At 51.6% G+C, this 20,901-nt stretch overlaps 1 protein-coding gene across 4 annotated transcripts in view; it reads right to left on the reverse strand.

The window, feature by feature from the left end:
- The window catches only part of GAS7 (growth arrest specific 7), a 203,306-nt gene that overhangs the window by 142,266 nt on the left and 40,139 nt on the right, over window positions 1-20,901 (reverse strand). The window contains exon 1 of one of the 4 annotated variants that reach the window (XM_069603563.1): window positions 2,869-3,041. The exons of 2 other annotated variants lie outside the window; for them this stretch is intronic. In XM_069603563.1, the coding sequence (XP_069459664.1) occupies window positions 2,869-2,882 (14 nt within the window). In that variant the 5' untranslated portion in view covers window positions 2,883-3,041. Of the gene's footprint in view, window positions 1-2,868; window positions 3,042-20,901 lie in introns of those variants that run through there. One more of the 4 variants, XM_069603557.1, reaches the window with a different exon arrangement.

Below are 20,901 nucleotides of genomic sequence, written 5' to 3' on the forward strand. Positions count from 1 at the left end.
ACTCTGCTCAGTGTTATGTGGCAGCCTGGATGGGAGGGGAGTTTGGGGAACAATGGATACACGTCTATGTATGACTCTCTGCTGTACACCTAAAGCCACCACAACAGTGTTAATTACTTACACCCCAACACAAAATAAAATGTTAAAAAAAAACCCAAAGCTGTATCTTCATGACTTTTACAAGATCAGTTGCCCTGTGGCCAGTCCATGTGATGGCCTCTGCCCAATCTTATTTCCTGAGAAATCTTTGTTCTCTTACAAACCAAGCATTGCTCAAACCTGACAGCTAACTTCCTCCCGAACTCACAATCAGGCTCCACTTCATACCAAAAGGCACATGATGGGGACAGGACAGGGCCAGGATTTCTCTCTTCGCTCCTGCTGGGCTGGAGGAATATTCTCAGCTTATTATTAGCCCAGCTCCTTAGCACCTTCACAGGCGACCAGGAAAGAGGAAGGAAAAGAGGCAGCTATTCCCCTCCTTGTTAGGCATTCTGAAGGCTCAGGAGGAGGAAACGGAAACTTTAGGTTAAAAGAAGTCTTGGGGGAATAATTCAGGTTTAACAGATGATGAAACAAGTGATGTATATGGTTCCTGGAAGCCTTGCCTTTTTGTGATTAATTTCATTATATTTCTAGGCCTGCAACTGGCAACCTCGCCTATTAGCACAGAGGAACAAAATCTATCTGCCTGCCTGGCCCCTCACTGCCATTTTCTCTTCTTAATGTCCTTGCATGGACACGGGCACACAAAATCTCACACACAGTTAATGCGGGGATCACCACTTCCCACGACCTCATTCCCCCCAGCTCCTTGCAGCTGCTGCCTTTACACCACGATGCTGATGGCACGAGCCATTCAGTTCCCTCTCTGCCTGAGAGCTGGACCTGTCCCCTCAAATGCCTTCCAGGCTCACATCAAGGATTCCATCACTGCCACGTCTCATTGGTTACCATGTCGGGTAGGTTTCCATTCTTCCCCCACCGGAACCAGCTGACCTTAATTTTCCTCTGGGTACCACTCTTATTCCTTCCACAGTCCGTGGGGTTAGGATGACCGCACCTCTCAACTATGCCTTCCTAGGCTCCACTGGAAAGCTGCCCAGTGATTTTCCTCTTTCCTTGGAATTCCTAAGAGTTTTTAGCATCTTTCTGAAGAGTTGACTAAGCTAGAAAATGCCGCCAACATAGAGGAAAGTAAAGCCAGGAGATGAAGGGTTTTGAGGACACTGCCTTTGCCTCTTCTACTAGCTATTTTACTAATGGAATTACTAGCAAATAAGCAAATAATAATAATTAGTAACAAATAATATTACTGTGTATCAGAGTACTGTGTGCTTAGTCATGTCCGACTCTCTGCAATTCCACGGACTGTAGCCCACCAGGCACCCCTGTCCGTGGGATTATCTTGGCAGGAAGACTCGGGTAGGTTGCCATTCCCTTCTCCAGGGATCGTCTCAACTCAAGGATTGAACCCATGTCTCCTGCACAGGCAGGCAGATTCTTTACCAATGAGCCACCAGGGAAGCCCACTGTGTACCAAATCAGAGCAAAACTCAGTGCTTTCAAACAATAGACGTGCGGTCTGTTTCTGCAGGTCAGGGATCTGGGTACAGTCTACCCAGACCTTGAGACTCAGCCAGACTTCTGAGCAGACTTCTCACAATGCTGCTATCCAGGGTCAAGTTCTCCACCTTCCCAATCTAATCCCTCTCAACTCCGGTCAATCCACCTCCAAAGTTCATCCAGAATCCACCCAGTGCTGCCACCCTGTTCCCAGGGCACCATCACCACTCCCTGTATCATCACAATGATCTTCAAATTGGCTCTCCATCCCCTCCAACCTATTCTCTACATGGCAACCAGAGCGAACAGTTCTCAGATTACATCAACCCCCTCAACCAAAATCATCCAAAGACTTTGCACTGCTCTTTGAAAAAAAGAATCCAAACTACTTCACCTAATTCACAAAGCAATAAAATCTGCCCTTCTACCTACCCGATCCCTCATCATTTTATACCACACACATCCCCTCCAGCCACACCAATCTTCTTTGCTCTGTGCCACTCAATGCAGTGTGGTTCCCAGACGTATGTTGCTTTTTTAAAGTTAAAACAGTGACAACTAAAATAAAATGTGAAATTCGGTTCCTACTGAGCTGTCACATGGAGCTGGTGGCCACATGACCAGAACAGATGACCAGGAAATGACCAGAACATTTCCATCGCTGCAGATTAAGCTTGGACCTCGCTGCCCTAGCTGCTCCTTGGAAAAAGTTCGGTCCTTCCTCGTGGCTTTGGCATGGGCTGTTACCTCTGCCTTTCCCCCAGCAATTCGTTCCCATGGCCGGATCCAGACATCAGCTTAAGTGGGAGGTTCTCCCACAAGCACCGATCTAAAGCCACCATTTAGTCACTTCCAACCACAGGAACCAATTTAATCCTGCACAGCATTTACCACGGGCTGAAGCCCTCCTTGTTTATTTGGGTTTGTCTGCTTATTGCCCAACTCCAGCCCCGCCTCCTCACCCTGAAGCAGACTTCCAGCATCAGGGACCTTGTCCGGCTGGCTCACAGCATTCCGGCGCCCGACACACCTGCTCAATTAGTATTAACTGACTGTGAGACCTACGCCACTCAGATTTCCTCTTAAATCACCCTTTCTCCACCTTCCCTGCCACCACCCAGCCCTCATCCCCGCTGATGACACTGCAGACAGAAAGAATCCTGCCTCCGCCCTATCCTAAGCCTGCAAACACTCGCAGGTGAATCTTGTCAAGCGCTCCTCCCGTCAGCCCAGTTCCCCGTTCCTGTCCCTTCTGGCCCCAAACGGCCTCCGTGTCCCCACAGGCGGCAGGCCTGTCCCCACCTCTGCACTGCCATCGAGTCTTCCACTCTGCTTGGCGCACCCTCCCTGCTTCTCCATGCAGCCGCGCCTTCGCCTGCCTCCCAGGTGTGGCTCAGGTGGCAGCTGCTTCTGCAGACACCGGCCCCTCCTCTGGTCTCCTCCAGCACTTCCTGTCTGCAGCCCGGCTTCGGTGCTTACTCACGGAAGACAAGACGTTTCACCTCCCACACATACCCACCCCCGCCCCCTGCAGCACACACATATTATCATCCCCGAGACGACTCCTAAGAGGGGTGCTTCTCAAACTTCACTGAGGAGCAGAGTCAATGAAGAGTTCACAAAGGGCACAAGGTCAAGGCTTATGGACACAGGATAAGATCTGGGCCTCTGGGCTTTCCCCACAATCCCCAGGTGATGCAGAGACCCAACTGTAAGCTGCAGCATCACTTTCTTTTTTTTTTTTTATGTATATTTGACTTACAATGTTGTGTTAATTTCTGCTGTACAGCAAAGTGATGTAGTTATACATATATAAACATTTTCTTTCATATTCTTTTCCATTATGGTTTATCATGGATATTAAATATAGTCCCCTATGTGATAGAGTAGGACCTTGTTGCTTGTCCACCCTATATATAATAGTTTGCATTTGCTAACCCCAAACTCCCAGTCCATCCCTCTCCCACCCCACTCCTTAGCAACCACTTGTCTGTTCCGTATGTGAGTCTGTTTCTCTTTTACAGATAAACTCATTTGTGTCCTATTCTAGATTCCACATATAAGTGATATACGGGATTTGTCTCTTTCTTCACTTAGTATGATAATCTCTAGTCCACCCTTGAGAGTTCCTTGGACTGCAAGGTGATCAAACCAGTCAATCCTAAAGGAAATCAGTCCTAAATATTCATTGGAAGGACTGATGCTGAAACTCTAATACTTTGGCCACCTGATGCAAAGAACTGACTCATTGGAAAAGACCCTGATGCTGGGGAAGATTGAAGACAGCAAGGAGGAGAAGGGGACGACAGAGGATGAGATGGTTGGATGGCATCACTGACTCGATGGACATGAGTTTGAGCAAGCTCTGGGAGTTGGTGAAGGATAGGGAAGCCTGGCGTGCTGCAGTCCATGGGGTCATGAAAAGCGGGACAGGACTGAGCAACTGAACTGAACTGAGTCCATCCATGCTGCTGCAAATGGCATGATTTTATTCTTTTTTATGGCTGAATCATATTACATTGTATATATGTACTACATCTTTATCCATTCGTCTGTCCACAGGCATTTAGGAGTCCGTGTCTTGGCCACTGTAAACAGCAAGCTGCACTGATTTAGAACATCAGACCTTCAAGGAATGGTTCAAGTCTTGGCCATTTCCACCAATAGGGAACACCTGGGAAGGGCCTGACTTGGTGAATGACGTTCTCTCACACAAACTTCCTCTTCTACAAGTACTGAAAGCTACCCCCTGGAGCAGGCTGAAAAACAGGCCCCCAAAAGGAGCGACATCTTAATCTCTGGAACCTGCAAAAAGAAAAAAGGGACGTGCCAGGTGTAATTGAGCCAAGGAATCTGAGATGAGAAGGTTATCTGGCTGGACCCTAAATATACTCACAAGGGTCCTTGTAAGAAGGAGACAAGGTCAAAGAGGGAAGGAAGCCAACGTGAGGCCAGAAATGGGGAGAAAAAAAGCAATAGGGCATGCAGCCCAAGTCCTGGAAGGAGCTTCTAGAAGATGGAAAAAGAAAGGAATGGATGCCCCTCTGGATCCCCCGGGAGAAGCCAGTCTTGGGACACTGATTTTAACCTCATGACTCACCTCAGATTTTGGCTCTTCAGATCTATGGAAGGGATGTGAACTAACACCTCCTTGTCTGTAACAGGGCGAGGTAAAGTTCTAAGTGCCCAAGGATCATGACTTTCTCCTTATTTCATTATTTCATTATTGAAAAGACAACACGAGACGCTCCATTCGAACAGGGCTGGCTTGTTCTGTTCACACCTATGCCCACAAGGCCCAGATCAGGGTCTGCCATGGACATCTGTGGATATCAAAATTCCTCCAAGAAGGCACACTGGTGAAAGGAGGCAGGAAGGCGTTTTAAAAAAACAAACAAACAAACGAACAAAAGATGCTCTTTCCATTGATTTATTGTTACAGGGTTTAAAAACACAGCAGCAGCAGCAAGGTGAAGAGGAGGAAGCCATCACAGTGTGAAGGGGAGTAAAGACACATGTACATTTGCAAACATCTGCATGATTTCCTCCACACCCACAAGAAAGTGATAACTTACTCACTTCTGAGAGGTGAACTGAGAGGTAGAGGACGGGGTAAGAGATAGGCCAATGTTCACTATTTTTTAGTGCTTATGAAATGTCAGAATTCATCTATATGTTACCTGTTCAGTAAAAAATGTTCTCATGTCACTTCAGTCATGTCTGACTCTTTGCAACCCCATGGAGCCTGCCAGGCTCCTCTGTCCATGGGATTCTTCAGGCAAGAATACTGGAGTGGGTTGCCATGCCCTCCTCCAGCAGATCTTCCTGAACTAGGGATCTAACCTGCATCTCTCATGTCTCCTGCATTAACAGGCGGGTTCTTTACCCCTAGCACCACCTGGGAAGCCTGCTGTATTTCTTAGTGCTCATCAAGTGTCAGAATTCATCTATATATGACATATTCAGTAAGAATAAAACCAACAAAGAGACATTCCTGGGATATGCACTCAACAAAGAGTTTAAAACCTACTCCATGCACCTCCTTCTGCATGGATGTTACAACCTCGGTGGGAAGACGGCACCTGCCAGGTGAGCAGACCCAGGGGACCAGCTGCACAGCAAGCAGCCTCAAGTCAACCCCTCGGCCCTCCCGGTGCCACAGATGCCCTGTCCACTCCCCTGTGGTCCAGGGCCTCCAAGGAGGAGAAGGAGGAGTCCCTTAAACCCTGGTCCTCAGCAAACTCAGGCTGTGTGCCAGCCCTGGAAGTGATCAGGGCTGCTCTGGCCCCTGCCTAAGTCCTGGTTTCTGGGTCCATTTCCGGACCAGGGTGCCACCCTACCCCAGGGTGCCCATCGCCATGGCGATGATGCCCCACCAGCCTCTCAAGCTAGGGGAGCAAATGCAAGCGGGTTCCACGGCTGCATCCGATAATCACTATGGACACCAGCCCGTATCAGGTCTGCGTCCAATTAGCCACCCCCACAACAACACCATGGCAACGAAGGTAATATTATTGTTCCACGAAGAGAGAGAGAAACACACACACATACACACACAATGTGTTGTACAGCAGCTTTCACAGCCACAGAGATATCACTTCTCCACACCCTATGACTTCTGCCTCTCACTTCCCGACGACGATGCAGCTCCTCTGATGGGAAGTCACAGGCAATTACCTCTCCGCACCCTCCATGCTGTGCGCCCTTCACAGGAAACAGCATAAGTCCCGGGCAAGCTGGGTGCAGAGGCTGCGAGCCTCCCTCCCTCTGCCTCCTCCGGGAGGCAAGGAGGCCGGCCAGAGGCAGGATGGCCTCCAGGTAAAGCTCCAAGCTGCCCTCTGTCTCTCTGGCTGTCTGTGTGGCTGGCTAGCTGGCTTCTCCATGCCAGACCCAAGCAGGGCGCTGGGGTTTTGGTGGCTGCAGCCCTGAGCCACACACTAATCTTCAGGCCCAAATGTGGAAAGCATTAACCCAAATGGAAAGACATAAATCAGGATGGAGCCGATGCACTGAGGAAAACAACTCTGCTCCGAGAGCCTGGGCTGTTGCACAAGAGCAGAGTGAGTCACCCGCCAGCAGGGGGAGGACCACGCAGGGAGGAGGGAGGGGAGCCCTATGGGATGGGTGCGTGGATGGATGGGAGGGTGGAGTGGTGCAAAAACACAGCTGTAGGCTCATCACTAACCACACTTCATCAGCAGCCTGCGGGGAGGGGGGCAAAAATGCTACCTCCCCTCCCCAATCCAGGAAGCCTTTCAAACCGTGTCCTCCCTGGAGAAGACAGCAGGAAGGGGTCTTCCCAGCAGCCAGCCGGCCGCCCTTTGCACCCTGCAGCTGCGTCCCGGGGAGGCAAGCCTCAGGCCCTCTAAAAAGGAGGTCTTCTGTATCCTTTGCTCCTCCCTGGCCATGTGCCGTGTCATTTTGGGGTCCTCAAGCCCAGATGCCCATCGTGGGCTTGAACAGCAGCTGTAAAGCTGCTGTTCAACACAATTCTTGTCCTACCTGCTTGCCCATCACTACTGTTTCAGATCTTCCCTTCTTCCAAACACTCCATCTTCCACCCAAGCTGCTGGGGACAAGACCATTCCTACTCCTTGGGGAGAATCTCCAGACTTCCTGTAAGACCCTGCCTCACCCACCAACTCCTCTGCCAAGAGAAAGGAGGGTTTCCCTGGTGGCTCAGACAGTAAAGAATCAGCCTGCAATGCAGGAGACTTGGGTGTGATTCCTGGGTCGGGAGGATCCCCTGGGAATGGCTACGCACTCCAGTATTCTTGCCTGGAGAATCCTCTGCCAAGACTTTCCAGCTTTCAAGTTCTAAGCACCTGCTCTGAGCAGGCCCTGCTATCCCTGGGTGTGGCCTCAGGGAGGAGGAGCCCTAAAGAGATAACTGCTGGAGAGTGGAAGCACTGGGAGGTCTGAGCCCTCCGAGCTCTAGAAATTACCCATAGCTTTTAGCAGGACCCCTCCTCACCTCACTCTGATGAAATAAGGTTGTGTTTAGAGATCAACAAGGTCTCTTAGGCTCTGACAATGCTACATTGTAACATTAACGGAACTCACACCCCTGTGAGTAGAGACACGACAGCTGGATAAATGAGTAAATGAGTCAGTTTTGTTGAAAGGTGACAAGTGATGGAGAAAAAGAACCGAGTAGGGTAAAGGGGTGGGCACAGTGGGGTGAGCGAGAGACTCAAAAGTGATGAAAGCGTGGGCTAGTTTCTGCTGGCTGCTGCACCAAATTATCACAAACTAGCTGGCTTCCCAGGGCTCAGTGGTAAAGAATCTGCCTGTCAATGCAGGAGATGTGGGTTTGATCCTTGGGTCAGGAAGATCCCCTGGAGAAGGAAATCGCAACCCACTCCAGTATTCTTGCCTGGGAAATCCCACAGACAGAGCCCGCAGGCTGTAGTCCTTGGGGGCTGCTAAAGAGTCTGATGTGACTCAGTGGCTAAACAACAACAACAAGCAGGGAGCTCAAAGTTACAATGTAATGTGCTGTCTTCCAGTTCTGGAGTCAGAGGCCTAGAAAGGGGTCATGGTACTGGCAAGGCAGTTCCTTCACAAGGCCCTAAAGAGAACCTGCTTCCGTGCCTCTCCTCTCAGCTTCTAGACGCTGCCCGCATTCCCTGGTTTGAGGCCCCTTCCCACACCCTCAATCTCTAACTTCTGCCGTCACATCCACTCCAGACCTGACCCTCCCGCCTGCCTCTTCTACAGATCCTTGTCCTTACACTGGACCCACCGGAATAATCCAAAACCACACCTCATCACAAGAGCCTTCATTTACTCACACCTGCAGAATCCCATCTGCCTTGTAAGGTAACGTCCCCACAGGCTCTGGGGACTAGGCCGTGGACATCTGTGGACACCATTACTCAGTCCACTGCAGGGAGGGAGCCACGCGGGCTGCCAGGACCCTGAGGAGGAAGCGTGCCTGGAGCAGCTGCAGGAGGGCCAGAGAGGCAGGGTGAGGGAGGTGAGCGAATGAGGGGCAGAGAGGCCCCAGAGTCAGGGCAGTCACGTGTCTGGCTGTGTGGCTCCTTGTCAGCTGCTGTGGGGACCTCGTCAGCATTTACTCTGCTATCACAGGGGCCCATCCAGATGTTCTGAGTCAGGAGGCGACCGTTCAAATCAAAGGGTATGATGCTGGTGGTTGTGGCTCAGAGCAAAATGATAGTGGTGGGGGTGGTGAGGAGTGGTTGGATTTTTTTTGTTTTTTAAGTTGTATCTGGAAGGAGGAGCTCACATGCTTACCTGACAAACCAAATACAGGACGTGAGAGAAAGCGGCGGGAGGGGGCGGTCAAGGTTTTTGGCCAGAGCGGCTGAAGCAACAGACTTGGAGTTCGCTGAGCAGGACAGGCTGCGGGTGGCGTGGACAGGCTGAATGGCAGTGCCAGCTGGATATGGGTCAGGAGGTCAGGGGCAAAACTGATGAGCTCAAGCTGGAAATGGACTTGCTGGCCACAGCTGAAGGCTCTCACGGGGGTGCTGCCAGGGATCTGGACTGGACCCAACCACCAGGCTAAGGACTGGGGTCTGGGTTTGATCCTGAGAGTAATGGGACACGCCTGGGCCCTGCGGCAACCCAGGGTGTAGGGCCAGCCAGGATGACCACGGTTAATCCTCTGGGTCAGGCACCAGTTGCAAGACAAGACAGATGCTGAGTCAACAGGGATTTTGTCTCAGCCTACCATTGCTAAATCTGGAATTTTTCGACTTCTCACAGCCCGGAAGGTGGAATCTGAGTTGTGGGGATGGGGGGCCAGGGCGGCAGTGGAGGTTGCGGGGGGCGGGGGGGGAGTTAGGCGGGATTCAGGAATGCCGTCTGACCGCAGACTCCAGGATCCTCAGTTGAGGAGAGCTCACCTCACTACTGGTCTGGTTCCGGTTGGCCCCCAGGGGTCCTCACTGTCCAGCCCACGAGTCCTAGAAAGCCCTTCTGTGTCCGAGCTGCTGGACAGTATCAACATGGCCCTACCCGAGAGGCCCAGGAAATCAGGAGGACAAAGAGGGCCAAGGGCAGGTGGCCAGACCGTGTGGGCCCCTCCCAGGGGACGCAGGCCTGCCCCTCCCTGAGGACAACATGTTCCAACATCTACGGCAAGCGGATCCTCAGGGACAGACAGCACAAGCCAAGCCCTTCTCTGGCACATTCATCCATTCATTCATTTGACAAATATTTAGTGAGTACCTACCCAGGGTCAGGCACTGCTCCGAAACATCTGGGGCATGTCAGTGATCAAAGAGAAGGGGAAAACCCTGTCTGCATGGACCACTGACTTCTGCATGGGGATAGAGGGAGCAGACAGTAAAAATCAATAAATACTGAGCTGGCCAAGTTGTTCAGATATTTTTTGGCCAACTCAATAAATAAACTATAAAGAATAGTAAAATAGTGATGAAGGGGCTTCCCTGGTGGCTCAGTGGTAAAGAATTTGCCTGCCAGTGCAGGAGACATGGGTTCGATCCCTGATCCGAGAAGATCGCATATGCTAAGGAGCAACTAAGTCCGTGGGCCACAGCTACTGAGCCTGTGCTCCAGAGCCTGGGAGCCTGTGCACCCTAGAGCCTGGGGTCCAACAAGAAAAGCCACCACAATGAGGAGCCCCTTCTCGCTACAACTAGAGAAATGCCTGAGCAGCAATGAAGACCCAGCACAGCCAAAAATAAATAGATAGATAAAATTATTTTAAAAAAGAAGGTGATGGAAGAAAACAAATAAAACAAGGGGAATCAGGAGTTCAGAGCGGACTGGGATGGTGGGCAGCAATTCTAACTGGTTCAAAATATTACGATTGTTTCCAAGAAGAAACAACTTCTTTCCAGGAAGAACTGTCTAGCTGTTCAGCCTCCTTCTTTCTTTCCCTCAAACAGTCACTGAGTGCTCACCGGAGGTCATCCCCAGGCACAGCCCTGCTTTCATAAAGATGCTTTCTTTTACATTTTATTTCTTTCTTTTCAGCATTTCTTTCTTTTATAGTTTATTATATTTTATTACACATTTTATCCAAGGAGACAGAAGTTAAAGGCAGTAACTCCAGAAGGGTGACAAAAGAGCAAAAGCTCACCATCCACAGGATTTCTGCAACATGCCAATCACAACGGAGACTTCCCCTCCCCTCAAGAGTGCCGGATTGTTCGTCAAAGGGCCTGGCCCACGTTCTCCCTCCCACTTCACGCCCCCATCACCACCTGGACCTGGGTTAGCGGAAGTCACAACTCAGTGGTCTCTGCAGAAGCTGCCCACAGACTGTCCTTACGCCCTGCCTGGTCACCATCCCAAAGCATCAACTGCTTTTAGGGCCTCTGGACGCACTTGTTCGTTCCATGTTGCAGACCAACACGTTCCCAAGGAGCACCATCCCCTCCCCTCCACTCTGAGCATCTCTGTAGAGCAGATTCTGATTCTTCTTGCCCAGCTGTGGTCCCCAGCCCACGGCAGCCCGGGGGCAGAGGATGACGTGCAGGACATCACACTTAGGCCATCTGGGGACCAAAAGCATTTGGCAGCTCAAGTCTCTGACCACAATTTGGGACTCTCTTATCAGTGGCACTAACCACTGGGGGACTGCAAGTGAACTGAGCACAAAGGCTCTTCCTGTGGAGCAAAGTCAAGACTGGCCTTTGATGCACACCCTTGACAGTCTTTGGGCCTCTGGACCATCCATCTCCTTCCACTGTTCATCCAGCGGGACCAGGGCAGGCCCCAGGCTCCCTCTGCCCTGCCATAAACCCTCCAGTCTCATTTCTCTCCAGAAATGGAGGAGACTTGAGAAGATGGGGCACCGTCAGTTTCCCATCCTGCCCTGTTATTGCATGTGTGTGTGCTAAGTCACTTCATTCGTGTCTGACTCTTTGCGACCCAATGAACTGTAGCCCGCCAGGCTCCTCTGTCCATGGGATTCTCCAGGCAAGAATACTGGAGTGAGTTGCCATGCCCACCTCCAGGGGATCTTCCGGGAGCAGGAATTGAACCTGCATCTCTCATATCTCCTACATAAGCAGGTGGGTTCTTTACCATTAGCGTCTTTACCACTGGGAAGCCCTGATACGGAGTCTCCCCTAAATGGTTCAGCTAGACCAGGACTCAATCCCCAGACCCTGGTGATGACTCTCAGCAGAGATGCTCTGAGCTCCACACCTTACAGCTGCACTGAGTTGTGGGGGCTCCATGCCCCTCTGTGGCAGGCACGTACAAAATCAATACAGCAACCAGTCATTCGGGTCACACACTCTGGAGAGAGATGGCAGGGGTACAAATCCTGTCGCTGACTGGGTGACCCTGAAGAAATGATTTCACTGCTCTGTGACTCAATTTCCTCATAAAACAGGCGTGGTAGTACTCATAGGTTTATTGCAAGGATGAAATGAGTGAATAAATAAATGTACAGTCTCTAGAACAGCACCTGAAAAACAAGTGCTACGTCAATGCTGTCTCGTGTTATTTTTTTTTTTAACTTTATGTTTTGGCCACACTGTGTGACATATGAGATCTTAGTCCCCCAACCAGGGATTGAATCAGTGCCCCCTTGCAGCAGAAATGCAGAGCCCTAACCACCAGACCACCAGGGAAGTCCCTATTTAAATATTTTTGATTGGACAGATCTGTTTTAAAATAGCCTGTGTAACCTGGCTGCCAGTGCTGGAGAGGTAAGGGACACTGGTTTGATCCCCAGGACAGGAAGATCCCCTGGAGGAGGGCATGGCAACCCACTCCATTATTCTTGCCTGGAGAATCCCACGGACAGAGGAGCCTGGTGGGCTACAATCCAAAGGGTCGTTAAAGAGTCAGACAGGACTGAAGCGACTTAGCATACATGCACGCACCCATCGGTGAGACCACAGGCTTGTGACTTAGTTAAGAGTATGGGAGTATTGAAGATCTAACTGTGGCCCACTGAAACTGCTTGCTTCTTCTTTATCAACCTTTCCCCTGCTTCTCCAATCCCAGACTTTCCAGTGAAATTTCAGAAGTCCAGGTGCTTCCTGGGGGCCTCCAGCACCCCAGTAAGGAACTTGGCAACCCTCCCACCCAGGGCACAGCACAGCCATCTCAAAATTCACTAAGACCCATTCTTGCAGGGGAAGACTTAGGAAGCAGTGGGCTGAGGGCTGCCTGGAGCCCTTTGGACCCCTGACACAAGGCCCCCAAAGCACGTGGCAAGAGCCTGACCTCTCACTAAAGGTCACACAACATCCACTCTCATTAGCACCATCAAACCCCATGCCCCAAGGGCCATCGGCACCATAGCCCTTGTAGCTGGCAAGACGGAAGGAAAAGAACATCAGAGGACATGACTTACTGATGAGCTCTATGACCCGACCCCTGAGAGTGGACTTTCCCATCTGTGAACGTGGTCCTCTGCCTCTCCCAGACCCAACCCAGGACGGTGCTTCGGAAACTCAAACGGTCACCCATGGCATCTGCCTTCATCCCGCCCTCCCACTGAAGACTCACAAACAGTGCTTTCTTCCTGAGAGAGGAACCAGCGTCTATGCCAGCATTTCTTAGAGGGACCCAGTCAACCTTCACTGGCAGCACATCGCCCCAAAACACCTGGGTTGACGTGTGTGGCAGGTTTGGTTAACAACCATGGGAGGGAGGGTGGAAAGCCCCCAGTGCAAAGTGGAAAACCCTGGCTCCCAACCACGCCTACACTGCACAAACCAGTTACTGACAACCATGAACCTTGGCTTTTCTCACCCCGTAAACCCCAAACACAACTGGACATGCTGCCAAATTAACTGAAATACGTGTAAATGTGCAGGCTGAGATCTCTGTTTTTTTTTAAGATTAAATGGGGGACCCCATATTCAAACACATATTTTAATATCTCTTTACCTGAATGTCTTTAGATGGGACCCTCAAGGTTTCCACAGCCTCAATACTCATGAGTCACCTGTTGGACTCTGGAAAAAGCACTGAAAACTATATTCAAAATCAGCAGGGTCCCAGGGTTCCCTCGCTCAACACAAGTCCCTGGAGAACATGCTCAACACAGATTTCAGGGCTCCACTGCTTTCTGATCGAGCAGGTCGATGGCTGATGCTGGTCCAAGGACCATAGTTTGAAAAGCCTGGCCTTAGAATTTGAAGGCTAGAAAGGGCACCAGGAATCCCCCAACACGATCACATGAAGAGCCAGGGGACACTCCATGCCCTGGATCTGGTTAACAGCTCCTGGTTCAGTCCTGCTGTCGGCCTGAGGCAAGGTTGTTCCGGCTCCTACCTCAGACACAGGCAGTGCTGGAGAAGACTCTTGAGAGTCCCTCGGACAGCAAGGAGATCAAACCAGTCAATCCTAAGGGAAATGAACCCTGAATTTCATTGAAAGGACTGATGCTGAAGCTGAAGCTCTAATACTTTGGCCACTTGACGTGAAGAGCCAAGTCACTGGAAAAGACCCTGATGCTGGGAAAGATGGAAGGCAAAAGGAGAAGAGGGCGGCAGAGGACGAGAAGGTTAGACAGCATCCCCGACTCAACGGACATGAGTTTGAGTGCGCCCCGGGAAGTGGTGAAGGACAGGGAAGCCTGGCATGCTGCAGCCCATGGGGTCGCAGAGTCGGACACGACTGAACAACGAAGGCAGGGGCCCCAGCACGCCGCCACCACTCTGCCTGAGGCCCCTGCTGCTTCCTGCCTCCTGTCCCTTGGGGTGGCAGGAAGAGTCCCCCGGGCCCCCTGCCTTCAACACTCAGCCCCCTGGATGGCCTCTTCTTGGTCTCCGCTCCTAGCCACAGCTCCAGCCCTTCCTTCCAGGAAAAGGCAGGCCTGGCTGCTCACAGGAGGTCTCACGGCTGGGAGGGTGGAGAGGCCCTCCCAGGGAAGGCAAGGGGCACCACAGAGCTTGGGGGAACTGATCCAGGCCAGGCGCCTCCATCCTGAGCAGAGCCTGGAGACAGAGGGCTCTGGGCAGTGGGTGGAGGGCCGGGCAGGCACGCACACTGCACCAGTGTCCCCGCCACACAATGCACAAGGGGCTGGCGGGGCAGGCGGCCAGGGCCCACTCATGCCAGTACCATCTGGGAGCCCTTGCCAGGCCTCGGAGGCCTGGCTGAAGAAGCTGGACTCTGTCCTGGGGCACAGTCAGGCTCTATTCTTATCTCAAGGGGGAAAGCGTGACTCTCCTTGCAGGGAACGGGGGCCCCCGGCGAGGTGGGGGAGGAAAACAGGGCCCTCACTGTGCCCGAGAAGGCTCCCCACTTGCCCCCCCAGCTCTGACTGGCCCCTGGTGCCAGGGTCTTGCACGAGCCGCCAACAAGGACAGGACAGGCCAGGCTGAAGGTGGACAAGGAAGAGCACAGCCCAGAGAAGACCGGCCCTCATCCACCGCAAGATTCAGAAAACCGCATACACGGGTCCTAAGTGAGACCTACTAAGTGAGACCTGGGCTTCCTGGCTGGTGCTAGTGGTGAAGAAACCGCCAACCAGCGCAGGAGACATAAGAGACTCGGGTTCAATCCCTGGGTCAGGAAGATCCCCCGGAGCAGGAAATGGCAACCCACTTGAGTATTCTTGCCTGGAAAATCCCATGGACAGAGGAGCCTGGTGGGCTATGGTCCATGGGGTCTCAAAGAATCAGGCACAACTGAGCATCTGAGCATGGGGATTTGCGGAAGTGAGATTCAACAGGACAGGTCCCAGAAGTAAGAAACACAGCCTCCATGACACAGTTACTGACTGAATCCAAAGGAAAGGGCCCAGATATCCTATGCCCTGCCGGCCCCCTGCCCAACCACCCCAGGCACAAATCCTATTGGCAGATATGGGCCCCACTCACCTAACCAACAGCATCATTTGGAGGTGGCAACAGATCTCATTAAGACCTCCTTTCAGTCTGACAGAAGGAGCCACAGTGATTCTGACACACGTTCATTCAACCTTCCAGGTGTCTGAGCGGTGGAAAGCAACCCACTGAAGAGCCTAGGTTACCACCAGGGACTCAAAGACTCAAATCACTCATAGGTCGAGTCTGCAGGTACAAAGGCGCCCCATGGTGGATGTGGTGCCAGGGGTGAGGGGGATGGGGGGAGAAGTTACATGCACTGGAATAACTGAGGGAGACCTGAAAATAAAGACCTAGATGGGTGGGATCGAGCAGGGCGGGAGGGAGGCTCCAGCGGGAGGGGATATATGTATACATGCAGCTGATCTACTTTGTTGTACAGCAGAAACCAAGACAACAATTATAATTAAAGCAATTATGTGTGTGCTTGGTCACTCAGCCGTGTCCAGCTCTTTGCAGCCCCATGGACCGTAGCCCACCAGGCTCCTCTGTCTATGGAGATTCTCGAGGAGTGAGAATACTAGAGTCGGTTAACTACCCTCCAATTAAAAAAAAAAAAAGAAAAGAAGAAACGGATATTTACTCATCACCCACTATGTGCCAAGTATATAAATCTATGAGTTAAGTATTACTGTTCCCATTTTAAAGATTAGAAAATAAGAGTCACTGAGAAGACAAGAGATTTTTCCTAGGTAATTAAGGGCAGGGAAGCCAGGCGTGCTGCAGTTCATGGGGTCACAACGAGTCGGTCATGACGGAACAGCAATGAAGCACAGAGCCAAGATTCAGACTTCAGCCTCCAAGTCTAGCCTTCCCTCCATTATAGCAGCCCGCTTCCTGGGAGTGGCAGGGTGCTAACTGGGTCTTGAAGTATGGGCAAAAGCAAAGCATGGTGGAGAGAGATTGATGTTGGAGAGGGAGCAGGTGTCTCTGGCATAAGGGTGTTGGCAGAACACACGGCCACCAGTTTCTCTTTGACGTTTTTCTCCTTTAGGCCTGCAAATGCCAGTCTTGCCCAGTGAATGGTGCAGCAGGCACTCTCGAGGGACTTTCCTGGGGGTCCAGTGGTTAAGGCTTCACTTTCCAATGCAGAAGGTGCAGGTTCAATCCCTGCTCAGGGAGCTGGCATCCCACATGCCTCACAGCCAAAAAAAACAAAACATAAAACAGAAGCAACATTGTGACGAATTCAATATAGACTTTAAAGAAAAAAAAATGTACACCATAGGCCTAACTGGAAACTACCAGGAAAAGATGCCTCAGGAGGTACGCTGACTTCAGTGATCTTAATAATGGGAAAAAAAGAAAAAGAAAGCAACCTCAGTGTCCATCACTAGGGGATTAGAAGTAATAAATAGTTTATCCAAACAATGAACTAAAGCAAACACTAAGAATAATGCTTTAGAAGACTCTTGAGAGTCCCCTGGACTGGAAGGAGATCAAACCAGTCAATCCTAAAGGACATAACCCTGAATATTCATGGGAAGGACTGATGGATGCTGAAGCTCCAATAGTTTTGCCATCTGATGTGAAGAGCCGACTCATTGGAAAAGACCCTGATGCTGGGAAAGACTGAGGGCAGGAGGAGAAGGTGCAACAGAGGATGAGAATGGTTTGACAGCATCACTGATGCAATGGACATGAATTTGAGAAAACTCCAGGAAATACTGAAGGACAGAGGAGGCTGGCGGGCTACAGTCCTTGGGGTCACAAAGAGTCGGACATCACTTGGTGACTGAACAATAGATACATCTACTCACATAAAAAGACATTTAACATATATTAAGTTTAAAGAAAAAAGGCAACTTGCAAAACTGCATATATCATATGATTAAAAGGGAGAAAAAAAGAAGACTGTTCTTTCTTTCCCAGGAGGATGGAAAAGGTGGGTGAATGGTGACAGGTTGATGGGAGTGGGGTCAGGGTGATGCTGGGAACAAGGCCGGTTGAGGGGTCCACTGAGGGTGAAAGCCAGTGGAGAACCTAGACAAACTCCTGCTTGGCCTTCTTCTGGACCAGCCTTAAAGGACTAGGAAACATCCAGAAAACACTCAGCTAGAGGGCTTCCTTGATCACTCAATGGGTAAAGAATCTGCTTGCAATGCAGGAGACACAGGGAACTCAGGTTCAATCCCTGGGTCAGGACTCCACCCCCCTACTCCAGAGGAGGAAATAACTACCCACTCCAGTATTCTTGCCTGAATGAACAGAGGAGAAAGGGTTGCAAAGAGTCGGACATGACTGAAGCTACTTAGCATGCATGCCCCCTGCTTTATTTATTAATACTTCCCCTCACACCCCTTCTCCCACTCCTGACGCTTCACCTCAATTCCCATCAGGGAGTCAGAGGGGCCTGGACCAGGTGGAAGCAGTGAGCTCCCAGACTCTGCCCGCTGAGGATGCTGCTAGTCTGCGGCCTGGTCTGGCACTCATGTGACACCTGCTGTCCTCTCAGTACTTACTTTGCACTATCAGTTGTATCCGACTGTCTGTGACCCCATGGACTGAAGCCCACCAGACTCCCCTCTCCATGGAATTCTCCAGGCAAGAGTACTGGCATGGGTTGCCATTTCCTTCTCCAGGAGATCTTCCCAACCCAGGGATCAAACCCAGGTCTCCTGCATTGGTAGGTGGATTCTTTACCACTGCGCCCTTCAGAGCAGCGCCCTAAGCTGCAGGGGACCTACAGCAGGCGCTGAGCCTGGCAACACTACTCAGTTTCCCTGACCCCAACTTGCCAGCAATGACCCGACCTAGTGACTCAGGGAGGGCATGGCTTAAACAGGTCTTTCCCGCCAATGGGGAGCCACTTCCCAGGCAGAGAAAAGTGCAGGCAGGCCTTGAAGATACAGTGGGTTCAGTCTCCATAACAAAGTCCATCATGAGAGATTTTTTTTTTTTTTTGGTTTTCCAGTGTGTGTAAAAGATGTTTACACTCTACTATAGTCTATTAAGTGTGCAATAGTATTATATCTGGGAAAAAAATACATACGTTAATTTAAAGATGCTTCATTGCTAATGCTAACCATCATCTGACAATGCAGGGTATCCACAAACCTTTTTTTTTTTTTTAAATGCAGTATCTTCAAAGTGCAATAACATAAGGTGCACCCGCATCTCCTTCCTTCAACTCTCCGGGTCTGCCTCCTGGGGAACTCCTTGGAGTTCAGGGAGAAAACCCAGAAATGGGACTTGCCTGGTGGTACAGTGGCTAAGATGTTGAGCTTCCATTCCAAGGGAGGGGGCACAGGTTCGATTCTCAGTCGAGGAAGTACGGGCCCACGTGCTGCAAGATGCGGCCAGAAAAGAAAACCCAGGAACAATAAATGGGTGCGAGGGAGGAGAGGAAAAGAACGTGGGTGTGCGCACACACCCACAAGATCGCCTCTCATTCCTGAACAGCCCACAGAATCTGGGGAAGCTGCTTGCTGGTCGAACAGCAGCCCTATTTTGAGGGTCAGGACCAATCCCGGGGGGGTGGTGTGGGGAGAGAACATGATCTGGAACCAACAGATCCTGACCCCCTTTCCCAGTGAGAGCAGACTGGCCAGAGCCCCACTTCTGGGTTCAAACCCCTGCCAGGCACCTTCCCTAAGCTGAGTGATCCTTCTGTAACCACACTGGGTCTCATACGGTTGGCTGGACACAGCACCAGAGCCCGAGCGGCATCTAGATCCAAGCGAGTGCACACTGCTGACCAGCCTGGCAACCTTGGGTGAGTCACCCTGTGCCTAGAACCGAATGTCCTCTGCAGGGAGAGGTTGCAAGCAGACAGAGGTTGGTAAGTCCTGGCTGGCATACTGTGTTGCTGGCTGTTGTTTCCAGTCTCAATCAATTACCAACATTACAGAATGGGGTGATTTCAAATTTCCAGCTGGGCAAAGGTTCCCCACAATTGGCCGAGGCTGCCTGTTGCCAGTGGCATGTTGTTCCCCGGAGCCCAACGATCCACCTGGTGCCTGGCATCTGAATCCATCAACCCCACTCGAGATGATGCAACGTTCCGTGACTATGGGTGTCTTTCTGCTCTGAATGCTGGGGTTAGCTAAGAAGCAGGGACTCAGGGAGCCTTGGAAAGAAGGCATCACTGGGCCCTCCCTTCCCCTCCATAAGCCCCTTTCTAGACCCAGCTCCAGTTTACATCAGGGGGACTCCTGGTTTCTCTGAAGGTACCACACAGACTTTTTGCAAAGTCTGCAGCTGGGCGCTGCTGGGGCCTGGCAGTGGGGGGTGGGTGGGCTCCTGCTACCGGCTCTGTGGTCTGGAGGAAACCTGGGCTTGAGGTACTGCATGAAAGGCTCACTTTTTCTTTATTCCAGAACTTTCGTCATCAATAGCTCCATCCAGCTTTCCGGAAGCATTTCAACTGTCGGCTCATAGAGGGACGGGCTTCCCAGACGACGCTAGTGGTAAAGAACCCACCAGCTGATGCAGGAGACTTAAGAGACATCAGTTCGATCCCTGGGTCAGAAAGATCTCCTGGAGGAGGGCACAGCAACCCACTCCAGTACTCCTGCCTGGAGACTCCCACAGACAGAAGAGCCTGGCAGGTACAGGCCACGGAGTCACAAAGAGCAGGACACGACTTAGCACACACACAGAGGGCCAGACTCAGGGCTGGAGGACACACCACTTACTTGAAAACTTTGACTTTAAAGACACTAACCTGACCCCAGGAAACACTGGACCTAGGCAGAAAAGCCCTTTAAGCCCAGAGCTCTGACCAGATTCCCCTCCAAGACCTGAACCGCCCCCACCACCACCCTTCCCCGAAGCCCCTGAGACTGGGCAAGTTCCCACAGGCTGAGCAGACCAGGACAAAGAGCCCTGAGCAAATGCTGGAACCCCGAGCCTCTCCCTGGAAACAGGGATGAAACCCGAGAACCACACAAAGATCTGAGCGATTCCAGGACCACCTCCGGGGCCACATAAGCTCTCAATGGAGCACACACACACACTGAGTCAGGGTTCTAAACATCTGGGGCTTAGGTAACCCTTGGCTCTGGGGCATTCAGCTTGGGTGGACTGCCAGAAACAGCCGAGCCGGAGGGGGATTCGGGTCCAGTTTCCAGGGAGCCAGGCCAGGCCTGGGAGCCCAGCATATGGCCCTGGCCTGGCCGGGGTCCCGGGTCCCCCCATGAGGCCGTGCGTGCCTCCCCCTGGCCCACACCCGCGATTCCGGGGCGGCTCCACCGCCCAGCCCACACGTGGGAGGCAGAGGCCTCGGTGCTCCAGGATTCCATTCTGTGGTGGAGGCTTTGAGAGGAAATAATTCCCTAATCCCTTTCCTAAATCAAGGCCAAGAAACAACTTGTGCAGAGTCCCCCAGACGACTGCTGCCCTCTGTCACTGCATTTACCTCTTGGCTAAGGAGCCGCTGAGGAAGGGGCTCGGGGTGACATATGACAGGGGGGCTCCTTGTGCTCACAGACCCACACTTGATGCACTCAGCTCTGATTTTCAGGCCACGGATGATGGAATTCCAGAGTGAACCGAGGCCAAGTGCCTCCCCTAATCCCTCTTAAGCGGGCCAGAATATAAA

This window comes from Ovis canadensis, chromosome 11 (genome assembly GCF_042477335.2).
Source record: "Ovis canadensis isolate MfBH-ARS-UI-01 breed Bighorn chromosome 11, ARS-UI_OviCan_v2, whole genome shotgun sequence".
NCBI lineage: Eukaryota > Metazoa > Chordata > Mammalia > Artiodactyla > Bovidae > Ovis > Ovis canadensis.